Source organism: Dromiciops gliroides, chromosome 2 (assembly GCF_019393635.1).
Source record: "Dromiciops gliroides isolate mDroGli1 chromosome 2, mDroGli1.pri, whole genome shotgun sequence".
In the NCBI taxonomy this organism is placed as follows: Eukaryota; Metazoa; Chordata; class Mammalia; order Microbiotheria; family Microbiotheriidae; genus Dromiciops; species Dromiciops gliroides.
Window position 1 is genome coordinate 31,385,846 of NC_057862.1, and position 21,034 is coordinate 31,406,879.

A 21,034-nucleotide genomic window follows, 5' to 3' on the forward strand; every position below is an offset into this window, starting at 1 on the left:
AAATAGCTGCCCTTTGGTCTGTCTGATCCAATCTGAAACAAGTAGCCAGGCAGAAGGATGGGGATAGATTTATCCCAATCTGGTAGTTCCAGAGCAGCCAAGCTTCAATTAATTGAGAAGATGCCTCTAAATTCATATACATTTTTCTCAGAAAGAAGTCTAAAGAGTTTAATGTATTTTCATTATAAAAAAGAATATTTTGATTCAGCTTAATAAGATTGTTAAATTTAGAATTCCATCGGAATAGGGTAGTAAACCAAATAAATTCACTCCCTGCCTAAGGGCTCTCTGAATACGAGCACCAGAAAAATCATTAGTGTGAGTAGGAACCTTTTATGATTGTGCTATTAAAAATGCTGCTATTTGAAGTTCCTGGGGGCAGAACAATGCTGGTCCAGCCTGACTACAAGAACTCTGAATTATAGAAACGTTTAGAATAATTGTAGCATTCCTAGTTTTCAACATAGGACAGAGCAATGTAAGTTATAATTGAATAATACTATTAAGAAGGAAAATGAAACTATTTTTTCTCTCTGTTTCTGACCTGCCTCATTTTGTCAGTGGCACATTCTGGCTATGCAGGCTCTTTTTGATACATCTCGTATTTGCTCACTGACTTTTGCTTATCCTTTTTTCCCAAATAATCCAAGTCCTGTCTTATTTAGGTCTCCTTCTACCACCCTTGTCATGTGACCATGTCTATGTAGTCTTATTAACTGTATCTCCTTAATGGATACCTATGAAAACCACCCATGCCTATACCAGCAACAAAACAAACAAACCAACAAATAAAGCTGTTAACTCCTGGAACCCTTAGAAACATCGTTCTAACTCTTTCTGGCTATCTTCTTTTAAAATTAAAAATATATATATATATATTTTTTTAGTGAGGCAATTGGGGTTAAGTGACTTGCCCAGGGTCACACAGCTAGTAAGTGTTAAGTGTCTGAGGCCGGATTTGAATTCAGGTACTCCTGACTCCAGGGCCGGTGTTCTATCCACTGCGCTATCTAGCTGCCCCCAAAAATATATTTTTAACTTTCATTTTAAAAAATTGAATTTCATGTTCTTCCCCTCCTTCTTGTCCTCTCCCCTGCCTATTGAGAAGGCTAGCAATGTGATATCAATTGCACATGCTAACTCATGCAAAACGTATTTTCATATTAGCCATGTTTTTAAAAAAAACAACAAGCAAGAACCAAAAAGGAAGTGGGAAAAGTGCTTCGATCTGTGTCAGTTCTTTCTCTGGAGGTAGAGAGTGCTTTTCATCATGGGTTCTTTGGAATTGTCTTGGGTATGGATCAGAGTTTGGCTGCCCTCATGATTTAAGATGTTAATTATAATTATAATAGAGGCAAGTATTCCTATAGTGCTTTAAGGTTTGCAGATTGCAAATATTATCTCATTCGATCCTCACAACCCTGGTGGGGTAGGCACTATTATTGTCCCCATTTTATAGATGAGGCAACTGAGGTGAAGCATTTTGAAATCAGGTCTTCCTGGTTCCAAGTCCATCACTCTACCTGCACCAGCCAGCTGCTTCCTGTACAAAATTATCCTACTGTCCTAACTAAAACCTCTATGTCTAATCCTTTCCCTCTTGCAAACCAACCTGCGTATCAACTCCAGATGAGTTTTCCTAAAACACCACTTCTATAATTCTGTCTTCATCTTGCTTTTATGTCAACTGCCACCTCTTGTTCCCCATCTGGAGAAAGCTAAGCTAGTAGATTTGGAGACTTGACTTAGAGCCAGATACTTGGATACTTTCATGGTTCTGTGAGCTCATTCACGAGGGTTCTTCCTTGCCCACTACCGATGGCAGCCCATCTCTCCATGGCCTTTTCAATGGTTCACAGTGTAATTCTTGGGAGACTTTGGAGGCAGCTAGTTGGTGCAGTGGATGATGTGTGGGCCCTGGAGTCAGGAAGACTTGAGTTCAAATCCTTCTTTGTGACCCTAGGCAAGTCCCTTGATCTCTCTGTGCTTCAGGTTTTTCATCAGAAATGGACATAACAATTACTCTACCTCACAGGTTTGTTGTGAGGATCAAATAAGATGATAATTATAAATCATGGCATTGCTGAATTAAAACAATTTCCAAACTCATTGTTTGTTCTTAGGGTTTCTTAATGTCAAAATGCTTGCAAGACATTAGGAACCTATTGTCAGGTCTTTAAGGGCCACACAGTATGAAGCATTCTCACAGCTAAAAAGAAAAGCTCTCTATTGATATGAGCAGCCTGGCACCCAGCAAGAAAAATCAATCCTTTGGTCTTTTCTTGTCCAGTGTTAAGTAGTAGTGGCTCCCATTTCTGTGGTATGTGAAGGTTTAAAAAGCTCTTCTATCCTAAGCTTGGGAGGTGGACGTTGCTACTGTTTTGTCTCCATTTTACAAATGAAGAAAGGGGATAAAGCAAGTTCAGAGTCCCCTCACCATGAGGTGTCCAAGCTGGGATGGGAATTCAGATCTTCAGAATTCACCCTTCAGTCTCCTCCACTGAGCCTGTAGTGCAGCATTCTCTCCACTTGACTTTTTGTTTCATGGATTCTTCTATTCAAATCGCTGCCATTCAGGTTTACAAACCATTACATTTTGAGCACACTTGGAACAAAATGAAGTTGGTTTTTTTTGTTTTGTTTTTGCGGAGCAATGAGGGTTAAGTGACTTGCCCAAGGTCACACAGCTAGAAAATGAAGTATTTTTAAAGAGGATGTGCTTTTAGAAAGCTTTATTTTCCCCAGGAGGAAACTGAGGCTGAGAGAATTTCTGTCTTGCTTCAGGTAACACAGATGATAAATGGCCAAGTCTGAATTTGAACTCTTCTTATTTTTTTTTTAAATAAAGTAATTTATTTATTTTTCCTGTTACATGTAAAGATAGTTCTCAACTTTTGTTCATACGAGCTTTCCAATTTCAGGTTTTTCTCCCTCCCTCCGATCCCTCCCCCCTCCCCTAGACAGCAGGTAATCTGATATAGGTTTTATGTGTATGTGTGTGTGTGTGTGTGTGTGTGTGTGTATAATAACATTAAACATATTTCTGCATTAGTCATGTTATAAGAGAAAAATCAAAACAATGAGGAAAAACCTCAAAATAGAAAAACAACAAGAACAGTACCCAAAACAAAAGAAATAGTATGGTTCATTCAGCATCTATACTCCACAGTTCTTTTTTTTTTTCCCCCTGGATTTGGAGATCCTCTTCTATCATGAGTTCCCTGGAACTCTTCTGTACCATTGCATTGGTGAGAAGAATCCAGTCTATCACAGTTGATCAACACATAATGTTGATGATACTGTGTATAACGTTCTTCTGGTTGTGCTCATCTCACTCATCATCAGTTCATGCAAGTCCTTCTAGGTTTCTCTGAACTTCTCCTGCTCTTGTTTGGTCATAAACTGTTCTCCTTTCCAAAGATCTGAAAGGTAGACTATTCTTTCCTCTCCTAATTTACCTATGGTATCACCTCTTATGTCTAAATCATGTATCCATTTTGACCTTATTTTAGTATAAGGTGTAAGATGTTGTTCTATGCCTAATTTCTGCCATACTATCTTCCAGTTTTCCTAGAAGTTTTTGTCAAATACTGAGTTCCTATCCCAGAAGGTGGAGTCTTTGGGTTTATCAAACACTACATTACTAGTGTCATTTACTACTGTGTTTCCTGTGCCTAGCCTATTCCATTGATCCTCCACTCTATTTCTTAGCCAGTACCAGATAGTTTTGATGACTGCCGCTTTATAGTAAAGTTCCAGATTTAGTATAGCTAACCTACCTTCCTATGCATTTTTTTTTTCATTATTTCCCTGGATATTCTTGATTTTTTGTTTTTCCAGATGAATTTTGTTATTATTTTTTCTAGCTCTATAAAATAATTTTTATATTTTCTCCTCCACATATGGTACAGTCTAGTGCCATGGGGCTACTTGCTCTTCCTCACACAAGACTCATGTCTCTACTCTGGACATTTTCACTGGCTGATGCCCATGCCCGGAATTCTCTCCCTTCCTGTCTCTACCTCCTGGCTTCTCTCCAATCTCAACTCAAATCCTGCCTTTAGCAAAAAGCCTGTCCTGATTTCCCTTCATGCTCATCCCTTCACTCTGTGATTATCTTGAGTTGATCCTGTCTTGTTCACATGTCATCTACCCCATTAGATTGGGAGTTTCTTCAGGGCAGGGGCTGATTTTGTTTTTGTGTCCCCAGGGCTTGACATGGAGCCTGGTGCAGAGAAGAGGGTTAAGAGATGCTTACTGGGGGCAGCTAGGTGGCGCAGTGGATAGAGCACTGACCCTGGAGTTAGGAGTACTTACTGACTAGACTTATAGTCGTTTCAAAAAATGTGTCTTACTTTTCAAGTATCCCCCCCATTGTTTTCATTATATCCCAAGATACAGAATTTATCATTGTTCAGATCCCTGCTCTACCACTTGCTAAGTTGCATCATGTGATAAAAAAAAATCCACTACATCTGGGGTGCCATATCTAGCTGGCCCCCGTCATGCTTCTCATGTCCCCCAGCCATTTCCGTGGTGTCTTTTCTACTTGCCACTACATTCTTCACACCATTAGACCTTGCCATCACTTACCCACCATCACATGGTCTCAGTTCAAGGCCTGGCACCGTAAGACCCCATTTGTATTGATTGGTTAATATGCCACCGGGCTTAGGCCCAGCCATGCTTCCCATACCACCCTGGCCATTTTATTTTCCTGCGCAGCACATGAGCCTAAACCTTCCTGCCTGCCCCTGCCTTGTATGTACCCTCTCAGATACATGATAAAAAAAAAATACCAATTGCTACTGGAAAGTAGAGGTTGATGAAGCCCCTTATATGGTCCATTCGCCATCTCTCTGACTTCCCAAATCAAACTCCTTCTTCCTGGTCACCATTTCCCCTTTGTGTCTTTACTGCCCCCTAAAACATGAGCTTCTGTAAGGTGGACACTGCCTCATTTTTGTATCTGTATCCCCAACATCTAATGTGGTACTTTGCATGTGGTGCTGGCTTGATTGTATTTCATTCACTTAAAGGTTCATAGGCTAGATGATGGATTAAAAGCTGAAAAGGACCACTGAGACCCTCTGCTCAACCATCTTCTTTTACAGATGGAGAAAGAAGAAGCAGAAAAGCTTAGTGAGTAATGGAGTACAATTGTGCTGTAAGAAACAATGAGCAGGCAGATTTCAGGGAAACCTGGAAGGACTTGCATGAACTGATGCTGAGTGAGATGAGCAGAACCAGGAAAACATGGTACACAGTATCAACAACATTGTGTGTTGATCAACTGTGATAGACTTTATTCTTAGCAATACAATGGTCCAAGATTGTTCTAAAGGACTCATGATGGAAAATGCTCTCCAAATCCAGAAAAAAAAAACTGTTGATGGATGCAGATCGAACCATACTATTTCTATTGCTTTTGTTGTTGTTGTTTTTCTTTTTTGATGTTTTTCCTTTTTTCTCTGATTCTTCTCTCATAACATGACTAATGCAGAAATATGCTTAATGTGATTGTACATCTATAACCTATATCACATTATTTGCTGTCTTGGGGAGGGTGGAAGGAGGGGAGGGAGGGAGGGAGAAAAATTTGAAACTAGAAATCTTATAAAAACAAATTGAAAACTATTTCTACATATAACTGGAAAATAACAAAATATTTATATGGGGGAGAAAAAAGAAAAGAAAAGCTTAGTGAGTTGCCCAAAGTCACGTAGGTAGTAGTCAGAAGAGTCCAGATTCTAACGTGTGTTCTTTGCCTCCAATCTAGGACTCTTTCCACTGAACCATCCTTCCTTTCCTTGGTCAAGTATGACATGAACAATCCACTTAGAGGTATAACATTTTAAATACCCATCAGGACAATGGCCTTCCCGACTTCACAGGGTTGCTCTTCGGAAAGCATCTTGTTTACCTTGAAACATCAATATTAGTTGTAGGGCTAAGACTTCCACCACCCCTACCTTTTCCCCCCAAGTTTCTTTTTGTTTTTCCTAGTATGTATTTCCTGATGGGCCTCCCTCAATTGAACTCTCCCTTCTAACAAAACAAAATGTTTAAACAAAATGGGCCAACAGTAGGATCATAACTGAAAATATATACAAGGTTCTGCTCTTAGCATGTTCTATCTTTCTACAACGTAGGGAAAAGTGGATTTTATTACCTGTTTTTTTTGGACACATGATCCTTTTCATGGTATTGAAATGACTCTAATTTCTTACTGTCAGGAGTAGTGAACTGAAAGGTCACATGGGTCTTTCCAGCTGGAAAAGCTTTGCATATGGGCTCACTGTGTCTCTAGCTAAATTAGAGAGGCTTTTCCCCTGATTGAGTGCATGGTGATACATATTTCTGGTAAAATATTTCTTAAAGGCCTTCTAAGTCATAAAGAACTTGCAGTCTGCTTCACTGCATAGGTGAAAGCATAGGGTGTGTGGGTGTGTGGGTGTGTGTGAGACAGAGACAGAGACAGGAGAGAGAAAGAAATGAATTCCCAGTCCCAGTCTGGTCCAGGCTGGAAATGTAGCAGACACTCATAGGCTGATCCCACTACTGGGAGTTATGACCTGTCAGTTATAACTTTCTGACTTAAGCCATTTTGCTCCTCCTTAGGCCACCTGCTGTTCCCCTTTTCCCAGGGACTCAGTATATTGGTTCTGGACTCTGCCTTAGCACACTGCAATCCAAGACTCATAAGCTCAATTGATCCACCAACTGTAGCCTCCCAAATAGCTGTAATTATAGATATGGAACACTATGCTCAGCATGAAATCACTGGACTTTTTTTTGCCATTTCCTTCTCTAGCTCCTTTTACAAATGAGAAAACTGAGGCAAACAGGGTGAAATGACTTGGCCAGGGTCATACAGCCAGTAACTGTCTGAGACTAGATTTGAACTCAGGTCCTCCTGCCTCCAGGGCTGGTGCTCTATACACTATACTACCTGGCTGCCTACTAGGATACATATTGTAGTGACCGGCCATCACTGTTTTTATTTTGGAAAGTAAATCCTATTAAATGCCCTGGGAACTATGTAATGAAGCATTCTGTGACAAATTTTTCTAAAAGTCAGGAAGTGAAGAATCTATACATCCTCCATGCATACAAAGAACCCTGAATTTGGAGTCAGGAAATCCGAACTTGCATCCTGCCCTTCCCACTCAGTGTCCTTTAATGACAGACAAATCATTCTACCTCTTGGGACGTCTTTCTCTTAGAGATGGTCTTGCTAATGCCTTGCCTCTCCATACCTCTGATTGACTCCCACATTGCTGTGAAAAACTTTGTCATTTTCTTATTCTATACTTTGAAGTCTAGGAGGACAACAGGTTGTCTTGTAAATTTTTTGTCTCCTTTTACTGTCTAATACAGTGCTTTGTAGGCACTTAGATTTTCATATGAGTGACTGCTTATAGCATTTTAAAATAGTAGAATTTTAGGCTGGGAAAGGACCTTGGAGATTAGCATGGACAGAAGTCAGGCGACCTAGGTTTAGATCACACATCTGATATTAACTCCCTGTGGGACTTTGGACAAAGTTAACCACTTGGTCAAGTCACTTAACCCTGGAGCTAAGAGTTCCTCCTCTACAAAATGAGGGAGGTGAAATAGCTGAGGTCTCATCTTATGACATTATTTTTTAGATGAGAGAACTGACTTTTAGATGTGACTTGTCCACAGAAGTCAGTCAATAAAGAGTCAATAAAAATTAAGTGTCTACTAAGTGCCAAGAACTGTGCTAAATGCTAGGGTTACATAAAGAGGCAAAAGACAGTCCCTGACTTCAAGAAGCTTATAATCTAATGGAGAAGACAAGAACCAAAGATGTACCAACAAGCCATATACAAGATAAATAATTAAAAGAAGAAAAAACTAAAATGAAGAGGGGCTGTGAAAGGCTTCCTGTGGAAAATAGGATTTTAGTTGGTACTTAAAGAGAGAACATTCCAGATGTCAAAGAGAATGCCCAGAGCCAAGAGATGGAGTTTCTTTTTCATGGGAGATGGAGGAGGCTAGTATCACTGGACTGAAGATTAGGGAAGAAGAATGGAAAGTTAGGAGAGGTCTAGGTTTTCATAGGCTTTCAATGCCAAACAGTCCTTTGTATTTGGGATCCACTATTTGTAATCGGGAGCCACTAGCATTTACTGAATAGAAGGTGACATTGACAGACCTGAAATTTAGGAAAATCCCTTTGGTAGAAGAATGGAGGATGGATTGGAGTGGAGAGAGACCTAAGACAGGCTGACCCACGAGCAGGCTATTGCAGTCATCCCGATGTGAGATGACAAAAGCTTTCACTACAATGGTTGTGGTTTCAAAGGAGAGAAGGAGACATATTCAAGAGATATTGCAAAGGTGAAACTGACTGGCAACTGATTGAAGATGGGAAGTGAGAGATAGTGAGGAATCAGGGATGACTCCTAGGTTGAAGCCTCAGAGACTGAGAGCCCTCTATAGTAATAGGAAAGGTGGAAGGGGAGAAAGGGTTTAGGGGAAATGATAAGCAGTCCATTTTGGACATGTTGAGTTGAGGATGTCTAGTGGGAATACAGTTCAAGATGTCTGAAAGATGGGGGTAGCTAGGGGGCACAGTGGATAAAACACTGGCCCTGGATTCAGGAGGACCTGATTTTAAATCTAGCCTCAGATACTTGACACTTACTAGCTGTGTGACCCTGGGCAAGTCATTTAACCCTCATTGCCCTGCAAAAACCAAAACCGAAAAAACCCAAAAAGATGTCTGAAAGATATCTGAAGACAAGAAGTTAGTGATCAGCAGAGAGGTTAGGCTGGATGAGTAGATTTAAGAATCATTGACATAGGGGGTAGCTAGGTGGTGCAGTAGATAAAGCACTGGCCCTGGATTCAGGAGGACCAGTCTGGCCTCAGACACTTGACACTAGCTGTGTGACCCTGCGCAAGTCACTTAACCCTCATTGCCCCCAACAAACAAAACGAAACAAAACAAAGCAAAAAAAAATATCATTGCCAAAGACATGGTAATCAATTCATAGGAGCTAATGAGATCTCCAAGCCAAGTAGTATAGGGGGAGAAGAGAAGAGGGCCCTATTGAACACGTGGTTAGAGGACATGACATGATCTGAATGGAGATTAAGGAAAGGACCCTGAGAAAGAGCAGTCTGAAAGGTAGGAGAACCAGGAGATTAGTGAGATCCTAAAAACCTACAGAGGAGAAACTATCAGGGAGAAGTGGCTGATCAGCAGCATCGTAAGGGGCAGAGAGATTGAGCAGAATGAAGTTTGAGAAGAGCCCATTGGATTTGGCAATTATAAGATCATTGGTAAGTTCAGAGAAAACAGTTTCAGTGGAATGATGAGGTCAAAAGCTGAGTTGTAAGGAATTAAGAAGAGATTGAGGGGAGAGAAAGTGGAGGCATTTGTTATAGACAATCTTTTCTCTCCCCCCCCTTTTATGTTTTGTTTTGTTTTGTTTTTAGTGAGGCAATTGGGGTTAAGTGACTTGCCCAGGGTCACACAGCTAGTAAGTGTTAAATGTTTGAAACTGGATTTGAACTCAGGTCCTCCTGAATCCAGGGCCGGTGTTCTATCTACTATGCCACCTAGCTGCCCCCTTCTTTCTTTTATAATGGGCAGCAGGGAAGGTAGGAGGGAAAGAATGTGAATTTTCATTATTTGGAAACAATTTTTCAAGAAACAAAAGACTCCAAGATTCCTTCTTTAACAAGATTTTCGCTCACTGAAGACAGACCCTAGGAAAATACTCAGTACCGTTTGTTGTTAATGTCCATTAGCTATGCTCATGGGGTTGTTGTTCAGGCTTCTCATCCAGCATGTTGTTGTTGTTGTTGTTGTAACACCAATTGCTTGAATTATGGCTTCATCTGGGGAGGGAAGGAAAAAGCAATACTTGTGTAAAAAGAACCAGGATGCAGTTGAAATGAAGTTTTAAGAACTCTTGTCTTCACTTCCTTGTTTTGTTTTTCTAATTCTGAACTTCATAAGTGTAAGGAGCTTATTGGATTTGTATCTTCATTCAGACCTATTTCAGTGACTCTTGGTAGTATGGTGGTGCTTCTGAGTTTTGAAGGGCATCTGGCAGAATTTGAGCATTGATAGGTCCTGTTGATCTGGAAAGGTTTGGGGTGCAGAAATGGTGATAAAGAATGAGATAGTTAATTGAGACCCAGCCTAGCTAATATCTAGACTCATCACCAAAGAGGTTACCTGGTGTTAAGTTTTTGGTGCGGGGAGCCACAGCAACTCATAAGACTATATACTGATTTCACAATGTTGTGCTAGACTTAGAGGCAGGAAGACCTTAGTTCATATCCAGCCTTAGGCATTTATTTACTAACTTTGTGATTTGGGGCATCAGTTAACCTCTGTTTGTCTTAGTTTTCTCAAATATAAAGTAGGGTTGTTGTGAGGATCAAATGAAATATGTTTGTAAAGCAATTAGATTACCCACACAAGTGAAATCAGATCCTTGAAGTACTAATTGACAGTGTAACACTGGACACGTTGTAGATACTCAGTAAACATTCAGTGATTACGTCTGTGTTCAAAGGGCAATATTGTACTTTGGACTCACATATAAGTTGGAGGTACCACCTTTTTCTTATTAAAGAAATAAGTACAAGATAATGATGAAAAGATATCATTGAATTGAGTCACCTAACTTGGCATATTGGCCATTATGTTGGCATCTTCAACACTCTCTCTGGAATCTTCTTAAAGATCTTTTGAGAAGACATGGCAGACTAAGCTGGCAGAAGTGACTTGTGGAGTCAGAGGACCTCTGTCTAAATAGTGGGGAAGGCTTGTGTGAGAGATGGCCCTTTGGAATGGTCTTTAAGGAGATTAGGGATTTTAAGAGGCAGAGATTGACAATCAGAGAAGAGAAGGGAATTAAAGGAATTAGAATAGGCAAGGAGGAAACAAAACTATCACTCTTTGCAGATGATATGATGGTATACTTAGAGAATCCTAGAGAATCAAGTCAAAAATTACTTGAAACAATTAACAACTTTAGCAAAGTAGCAGGATATAAAATAAATCCACATAAATCATCAGCATTTCTATATATGACCAACAAAGTCCAGCAGCAAGAGATAGAAAGAGAAATCCCATTTAAAGTAACGGTAGATAATATAAAATACTTGGGAGTCTACTTGCCAAGACAAACCCAGGAACTCTATGAACACAACTACCAAACACTCTTCACACAAATCAAATCAGATCTAAATAATTGGAAAGATATCAATTGCTCATGGATAGGCAGAGCTAATATAGTAAAAATGACAATACTGCCTAAATTAATTTACTTATTCAGTGCCATACCAATCAGACTACCTAAAAATTATTTTATACAGCTAGAAAAAATAATAACAAAATTCATCTGGAAAAACAAAAAATCAAAAATATCCAGGGAAATAATGAAAAAAAATTCACAGGAAGGTGGGTTAGCCGTACCAAACTTGGAGCTTTACTATAAAGCGGCAGTCATCAAAACTATCTGGTACTGGCTAAAAAATAGAGTGGTAGATCAATGGAATAGGCTAGGCTCAGGAAATGCAGTAGTAAATGACACTAGTAATGTAGTGTTTGATAAACCCAAAGACTCCAGCTTCTGGAATAGGAACTCAGTATTTGACAAAAACTGCTGGGAAAACTGGAAGATAGTATGGCAGAAATTAGGCATAGACCAACATCTTACACCTTATACTAAAATAAGGTCAAAATGGATACATGATTTAGACATAAGAGGTGATACCATAGGTAAATTAGGAGAGAAAGGAATAGTGTACCTATCAGATCTTTGGAAAGGAGAACAGTTTTTGACCAAACAAGAGATAGAGTATATTATAAAATGCAAAATGGATGATTTTGATTATATTAAATTAAAAAATGTTTGTACAAACAGAAGCAATGCATCCAAAATTGGAAGGGAGGCAGAAAACTGGGAAACAATTTTTGAGGCCAGTGCTTCTGATAAAGGCCTCATCTCTAAAATATATAGGGAATTAAATCAAATTTATAAGAATCCAAGTCATTCCCCAATTGAGAAATGGTCAAAGGATATGAACAGGCAGTTTTCTGATAAAGAAACCAAAGCTATCTATTCCCATATGAAAAAATGCTCTAAATCTCTAATGATTAGAGAGATGCAAATTAAAACAACTCTGAGGTACCACCTGACACCTATCAGATTGGCTAAAATGACAAAAAAGGAAGATAATAAATGTTGGAGAGGCTGTGGGAAAATTGGAACACTAATGCATTGTTGGTGGAGCTGTGAGCTGATCCAACCATTCTGGAGAGCAATTTGGAATTATGCCCAAAGGGCAATAAAGCTGTGCATACCCTTTGACCCAGCAATCCCACTTTTAGGTCTTTTGCCCAAAGAAATCATGGAAGGGGGAAAGGGACCCACATGTACAAAAATATTTATAGCTGCTCTTTACGTGGTAGCAAGGAATTGGAAGTTGAGGGGGTGCCCATCAATTGGGGAATGGCTGGACAAGTTGTGGTATATGAATACAATGGAATACTATTGTGCTGTAAGAAATGATGAGCAGGAGGAGTTCAGAGAAACCTGGAGGGTCTTACGTGAGCTGATGATGAGTGAGATGAGCAGAACCAGAAGAACATTGTACACAGTATCATCAACATTGAGTGTTGACCTACTGTGATGGACTATATTCTTCTCACCAATGCAATGGTACAGAAGAGTTCCAGGGAACTCATGATAGAAGAGGATCTCCAAATCCAAGAAAAAAAAAGAAAGAAAGAACTGTGGAGTATAGATGCTGACTGAACCATATTATTTCTTTTGTTTTGGGTGCTGTTGGTTTTTTTTTTTTCTTTCTATTTTGAGGTTTTGCATCACTGCTCTGATTCTTTCTCTTGTAACAGGATTAATGCAGAAATAGGATTAATGTTATTATGAGTATATATATGTGTGTGTATATCTATATCTATATCTATATGTATAGAGATATATAGATATAACCTATATCAGATTACCTGCTGTCTAGGGGAGGGGGGGAGGGAGGGGTGGGAGGGAGAAAAATCTCAAATTGTAAAGCATGTATAAATAAAAGTTGAGAACTATCTTTACATGTAATGGAAAAAATAAAATACCTCATACATTAAAAAAAAAAAAAGAGGCAGAGATTGGGAGAGAATCCATTCCAGACATGGCAGACAGCTGCTGCTCTAGTACCAACAGAGGCTATGGAATGCAGACTCTGAGGAACAGAAAGAAGGCCAATTTGACAAGTCAACAAGCATTTTTAAGCGCTTACTCTCTCCAGTCTGACTGGAGTATAGATAATGCGAAGGCGAATAATGTATAATAAGACTGCAAAGGTAAGTGGGGCCAGGTTGTGAATGGCTTTAACTGCCAAAGAGAGGAGATTATATTTCATTGTAAAAGAAATAGGGGGCTCCTGAAATTTATTGAGGAGGGGATTAAGATGTTTAAACCTGAGCTTTAGGACTTAACAATTTTTTCTGTAGAAAAGTTGTTCTTAATCTCTGACCTAAATTTCTTCTAGTGAAACTTAAGCCCTTTTTTCCCCATTTCAGTGTAGCTGTAGAATAATTGATTAGGTGTTCTCTATATAACTTTTTCTGTACTATGAGGAAACTAGCATATCATCCTTTACCTTTCTCGCTTTCAAATTCAATCATTTCAGTTTCCTAGTTCATTTTTTCATATGTATTTATCTTCCTGAGTGCTTTGGGGTACTTTTTTTTTTTAATACAAGGATATTCTCTAGATTTTCTCCAATTTTTCCACATCCTTGTATTAAAAAAAAATACCCCGGGGCAGCTAGATGGCACAGTGGATAGAGCACTGGCCCTGGAGTCAGGAGTACCTGAGTTCAAATCCGGCCTCAGACACTTAACACTTACTAGCTGTGTGACCCTGGGCAAGTCACTTAACCCCAATTGCCTCACTAAAAAAAAAAAATACCCCAAAGCACTCAGTATTTTAATAGATGCTTGGTCCATGTCAAATATAGTGGTAAGATTAATTCCTGGTTTTCATAGCCAATATTCCTTCTGCTATATTTTAGCATGATGCTACCTTTTAAAATTATTACGTTGTATAGTATTTTCATATTTGACTTCTGTTTTTGATACAGCATCTAATTACCCTGGTTCCTCATTTTCCTCAACTGTAAAATCAAGGATTTAAAATAAAGAATTTTTTTTTCTTTCAAATCCTTTCTTGTCCTTAATTAAGTTTGAACCTTGACTCTGTCTCAATTGTAGGAGTGTCCTGTCAGCTTTCATGATAAATCTATGAATTTGGATATTCACTTCTGTCTGGGTTATGTTGCACTTTGCATTGAGCAGTTTTGTTCTCTTGAGGCATCTGTATGTGCCAAGGTTTTATTAGTTAACCATCTTTGTCTACTAACAGACCTTTGAACATGGAAGTCGGTTTGTGGTTTTAAATCTGGTTATTTGGACTGGTTATTGCTCTAATATATAGACACTCCATCATTACCAAATCTTTATTTGTCTTTTTTTTTCCTTTGGTGGTTGCAATGAGGGTTAAGTGACTTGCCCAGGGTCACACAGCTAGTAAGTGTTAAGTGTCTGAGGCCAGATTTGAACTCAAGTCCTCCTGAATTCAGGGCCAGTGCTTTATCCACTGTGCTACCTAGTTGCCCCCTTTATTTGTCTTCTAAAATGTTAGAGCTGTGTCCAAGAAATTTTTTAATTTAATCAAACTCTTTCACCAGTTTTTCAATTCTTAAAAACTGTCTGTTAGGGTTCCAGATTGTGAAAAACCCTATAGGGGCAGCTAGGTGGCACAGTGAGGCTTGCTTCCTTAGATGCTTGCTATGGAGGGCATGCTAGCCCATGGTCAGCATGTGTGTGTTGGGTGTAGAAGAGTAGGGAGGGGCTTGCTTATGTGCCCATGGGTTATATTTGGTCAGCAGCTGGTGTTGGTAATTGTGTTGATGGATGGTCCTTTTTCCATTAGAGTCGTCCCCCTTCATGATGGCTGTGGGGGCCAGGCTAGAAGCAAGCCCAAGGGTCGGGGGGCACTGCTATTCCCAGGACCCTGGGGTTCAGGGTCTTGGGCTTTCTTCATTGTGGCTTGAAGGGAGGTAGTGGTTAAGAAAGTGGTAATGGTTTTACCCACCTATAAAATCTCTGTCTCTCCTTCAGGATTATTTTACCTCTCTATCCAAACAAATATTAACATAACTCTAAATCTTAGGAGTAGTGCCTTAATGTCCAGGAATAACCCACAGGACTGTCTTCCATTCATGTGCCTCTATTGTTGCTTGAATATTAGGATTGATGACCTTGTGCTTGCCATTTCTATTGTTCTCTGAACAGCCTGTCCAGTGGTTTTTCCCACGGAAGTGGCTCTTTGTGGTCTTATAAAATCAGTTTTCAAGATGGACATGTATCTCTTGTTCTCAAGATATGTTGATGTATTGTCATCATTGCTCTAGCACCTCTTTGCCTCATAGACTAACTCCAGTAAATGTGCCAGCTCTTTGTCAACAAAAGCAACACAAAAACCATTTGGAGAAACTGCTAACATTCCACAGAAAAGGTGGGAGTAGCACATAAGCTGACACTGTGAGAGTTTGATTCCCTTTGGATGTTCTACAGGAAAATGTACCTCATGAAGAATGAGGTTTAAATGGGAGTGTCAGCAATCAGAGATTTTAGCTGATTAATAGGACAGGCCAACTGACTTTGTGCCAACAAATATAGAGCATATCAGTGGAATGTGGAGTGCTGGCAAGTGTTAAGTAGTTTTGTCTTTGCTGTGTTTACTCAGTTCTTTGAAGTCTTAGTGATTTCAAGTAATGTGTGAGTTCCTTTGGTACTCTTCTGCCCACTACAATCTTCATTGTGGACCAATATTATCAGTAAGTCTGAAATGAATCTTCAGAAATGTAAATCAACATTCACCCCCTAGTTGACACTTGGTAGCTCTTCTCTTGGTGTGACCATCACAACCTTTCAGGAGAGGTTACCTAAGGAATTGGAATCATGGCCTGAATATTTAGAGAGGCAAAGGGAAGCAGAGAAATGTCCAAATAACTAGTTAAAAAAAAAATCAGGAAGTACTTTAAAGAGCTAGCTTCACATTCTTTAAAGTAAGGGCAATCTTGGGGTAGCTAGATGACGCAGTGGTTAAAGCGCTGGCCCTGGATTCAGGAGTACCTGAGTTCAAATCTGGCCTCAGACACTTGACACTTACTAGCTGGGTGACCCTGGGCAAGTCACCTAACCCCCATTGCCCCACAAAAAAAAAAAAAAGAAAGGGTAATCTTTAAATGGAAAGGGTTACCCATTAATTCCTAAAAGACATCATACTGGACTTTGATCAGCCTTTTCTTCCTAAACTCAAAGTTGTACACAATTGGCTTTTGCAGGTAATAAGAAGAAGCAGCGATGAAGAAAAACTCCTCTGCCTGGTTCGCCAGCGTGCAGGCCACCACTGCCAGACAGCTGTCATTGTCATCCTTATCTTGGCTTGGGAGGGAATTCCTCATCTCCTGGCTGACACATTATATCAAGAGCTGACCCAGAGTCTCAACAAATATGGTTGCCCCACCACCCGGCGCTGCGCACTTAATGAAGAGTAAGTGATATCTATGGGCTTTTCTTGAAGAACTTGGTGATGGCCAGTGTCACTTACTGAGTGACCTGAGTACCTTTTTCAGACTGAAGTGATAATTCTCTCTGTCGAATACTGAGCAATATTCCAGTTGATGTTCTGTTTTCACAGATCATTAATGGAAAGAAGGAAAACAGTGTGCTCCTGAGGAATATAAACAAAGCACTATGCATGTCAGAATGGTATTTGAGAATACTGAACTGCATTCCACTTCTTTTCTGAAGGGCTTTAATTTCATGCCATTGCTTTTGAGTGGGTGAAGACCTTTTCAGAATTCTCTTTTCATTCTTTCTGAGTTTCTTTTTAAACTCCTGTGGAGTTGACTTGTTTAAAAGAGTATGAATAAAAGGAAAGAAAATGGAGACCTGTCTGTGTTTATGTACACACATATATGTGTGTATGTATATCCATATTCATCAAATCCTATGGGGTTTTATCAACACTAAAAGTAAATTAGTGATTATTGTTTTATTTTTTGATGGTGATATTCATTTTCTATATATATTTATGCAGTGCCACATATATGGGTTCTTTACTAAAATCAAACCTAATAGTAAAAGATAAGTTTATTTAATATTTTATTGTCCCCCCAATTACATGTAGAAACAATTTTTAACATTCATTTTTTTAAAGTTTTGAGTTCCAAATTCTCTCCCTCCCTCCCCACCCCCCTCATTGAGAAGGCAAGCAATTTGATATAGATATTACATGTCAATCATGCAAAATATATTTCCATATTAGTCATGTTGTGACAAAAAAAAACACAAACCAAAAAAATATCAACCCAAAAAGTATGCCTTGATGTGCATTCTGTCCCCCATGAGTTCTTTCTCTGAAGATGGATAGCATTTTTCATCATATGTCTTTCATAACTGTCTTGGATCATTGGTGACAGAAGGACCTCATTCTTACTTTGCTAGTAACAAGTGATGGTGCAGCACAGATTTTGTACAATGTTCTTAAATATATCCATCCTACTATGGCTTAGCATCATTACCCTGCCTGCTAAGCTTTATGGAAACTGCTGCTTTTGTAATCACCATTTTTTTTTCTTTCTTTCTTTTTTTTTTTTTTGTCGCAGCAACGAGGGTTAAGTGACTTGCCCAGGGTCACACAGCTAGTAAGTGTCAAGTGTCTGAGGCTGGATTTGAACTTAGGTCCTCCTGAATCTAGGGCTGGTGCTTTATCCACTGCACCACCTAGCTGCCCCCGAAGCTGCTGCTTTTGCGCTTTTGCTTTAGCGGCAGAAGATGGAGGGATAAGTTTAGTGTTTCAATATTGAATTCACACTCACTCCTTTGAATCCATTGTTGGGTAAAGAACTGATTGAAATCTAATTTGGAGCAATAGTCATAATTTTATGTGTCAAGGTTGGGGTTGAAACTCACCTAGCACCATTTTAGCTCTGATACCTTTAATCGGGTAAGAAAAATTCTCAGTCAATCAAAAGACAAAGTATGAGAAGTATTTGAAAGCCACCAGATGAAGCAAAATAACCCTAGTCATTTTATTTGTTTGTTTGTTTTTGAGGAACCCTAGTCATTTTAATAAGCTGGAAACTTAGCCGCATCTCCAAAAATTATCTATAAATTTTCAGGTGAGTTTAGAAGATGGAGAGAGGAGTTTCTGACATTAGAATATGTTACTTTGGAAAACAGTCCTAAGGAGAAATCACTGGAGTGAGGGAAGGTAATGAGAGGCCTCAGTTTCAGCCTTGGCCAACTTTCTTTCCCACTCCCTTTGGTAGGAGGAAGACTTTCTAGCTTCAAAGGGTCCAGAGAATACTAAACTTCTCATTTTTCCCATTGGTGTTCTACCAAGGGTCTGCCCAGATCAATTGGCAGGAGTGTTGAAAGTAATGTTGGTATCCACTGTACTCACAGTGCTATAAGGAGCCCAGCAAAGAAAATATACCAAGCTTAAAGGGAATTTCTTGAGGACTTCTGAATGAAAGAAAAGAGCAGCTGTGAGTTAACCCTTTGCTAGATACATTCTCAAAGCTTGAGCCCATTTTCCTCTTATAATGTTCTAAGAGAAAGAGTGTTTCACACATTTGGCCGGGGTGTGGTGGGGGGCGTTGGTTATACCAGTTGTTCTTACTATATAACCTTAGTCCCTTTTCTAAGAAAACACACTTAAGGCTGGCTGAATAAATGCTTCATAAATAGTCATCTTTAGGGAAGCACACCAATGGGCATTATTCAATACGGTCACATAGCCACCTCTGACCTCTGGGGTACCCCTACAACCATGAGAGGGAGCCAGCCTCTGGGGACCAGACTCTTTGAGGTGATGGGAATTAGGATAAGGGTCCTCAGAACTCATACAGGTTACCCATACTTTATTCTGATACCTCACTTCACTCTGAGACAAACTGTCCTAGAGTCCTGGAGGCTCTGCCAAGTTATGCCGAGAGAAATGCTTTGCATATGGGCCCATTGAGCAGCTCGGTATCTATTATGTGGCCGTATTTGGAAAGAAATCACCTCTAGAACTTTGTCAGCCACAACATTAGGTTTGGTGGACATAGCAACCAGTGCAGATACTTGTCTCAAGTGTGAAGGAATTCTTTTGTGTGTGGTAGAGAGAGCCCTCTCAAACTGATGAAATCACAAATCCCTAGAACATTGAAGTCTTCATAAATACTGTTCTCAGCCAAATGTACTCTTGCCCTACTACCCAGTGATAAGGTAAAGGATTCTCTTCTCTTCCATCTATCCTTAATGGCAGTGGAAAGGACTTGAATCAAGGATGTGTCTATGCTAATTGCTCCCAAAGAAGGTGTTGTAGTGCCCTGGAAGAGAAATTAATTAAGTACAGGCAACTCTTGCCACAGATTTCTCAGCTCCATTTTTAATATTCTCCAACCTGCTTCTCCCTGGGCTTGGTCTAATTTCCTCGGTCTTCTCTTCTGAGTCCTCTTTAAAAGCAATTGTGCTTAAATTTTTGTTTATTTGTTTTTTGGTGAGGCAATTGGGGTTAAGTGACTTGCCCAAGGTCACACAGCTAGTAAGTATTAAGTGTCTGAGGCCGGATTTGAACTCAGGTACTCCTGACTCCAGGGCCGGTGCTCTATCCACTGCACCACCTAGCCGTCCCCACCTTCTTTATTTTCAAACCATGTGTCTTAACCCTTAGACATACGACCGTTTTGACTTTGCCCTAGTCAAGTTAGCCATATATGAGAAGCCACATGGTTCTTTTTTTTTTCTTTTGCAGGGCACTAAGGGTTAATCGACTTGCCCAAGGTCACACAGCTAGTAAATGTCAAGTGTCTGAGGCGGGATTTGAACTCAGGTCCTCCTGAATCCAAGGCCAGTGCTTTATCCACTGTGCCACCTAGCTGTCCCCCTTTCTTTTATTTTTAATACTGATTTTTGTACTCTTCAAATCTGCAGTCTTCTTAAAAACTGTCATATTTATTGTCCTAATACCAACTTCGGATTTCAGAAATTCTCATTATGATGAGTTGCACGGATTCTAAGCTATTGTGAAATACATTGAGCTTTTAACACAGATATTTCAAGGGTAGAAATCTCTTCTTTCTCATGTCTGTGTTTTTCTGTAATGAGTGGGTTCAAGTTCACTGTGGTATCTGACCCTAGGGAAAGTTCTGGGCAAAAATGGAATGGATACTTCTCTCCTAAACAGTGTTTTTGGGGGTTTTTTGTTTGTGTTTGTTTTTTTAAATAAAAGTATTTTATTATTTTCCAGTTACATGTAGAGATAGCTTTCAGCATTAGTTTACATAAGATTTCCAATTTCAAATTTTTCTCCCTTCCTCCCCCGCTCCCCCAGACAGCAGGCAATCTTATATAGGTTATTTTCATAGACACACACACACACACACACACACACACATATACATCAGTCATGCCATAACAGAAGGATCAGAGCAATAAGGAAAAGCCTCAAAATAGAAAAACAACAGCATCAAAAACAAAAGAAATAGTATGGTTCAATCAGCATCCATATTCCACAGTTCTTTTTTTTCTGGATTTGGAGAGCCTTTTCCATCATGAGTCCCCTGGAACTCTCTTGTACCATTGTACTGGTGAGAAGAATCCAGTCTATCACAGTTGATCAACACATAATGTTGATGATACTGTGTATAATGTTCTTCTGGTTGTGTTCATCTCACTCATCATCAGTTCGTGCAAGTCCTTCCAGGTTTCTCTGAACTTCTGCTCATCCTTTCTCACAGTACAATAGAATTCTATTACATTCATATACCACAACTTGTTCAACCATTCCCCAACTGATGGGCAACCCCTCAATTTCTAATTCCTTGCCACCACAAAAAGAGCAGCTATAAATATTTTTGAACATGTGGGTCCTTTGCCCTGTTCTATGATCTCCTTGGGAAAAAGACC

At 39.6% G+C, this 21,034-nt stretch overlaps 1 protein-coding gene across 1 annotated transcript in view; it reads left to right on the top strand.

The window, feature by feature from the left end:
• The window catches only part of TET1 (tet methylcytosine dioxygenase 1), a 162,675-nt gene that overhangs the window by 109,246 nt on the left and 32,395 nt on the right, over positions 1–21,034 (top strand). Inside the window, exon 6 of the mRNA XM_043984934.1 lies at positions 16,417–16,625. Coding sequence (XP_043840869.1) covers positions 16,417–16,625 — 209 coding nt within the window. The remainder of the gene's footprint in view (positions 1–16,416; positions 16,626–21,034) is intronic.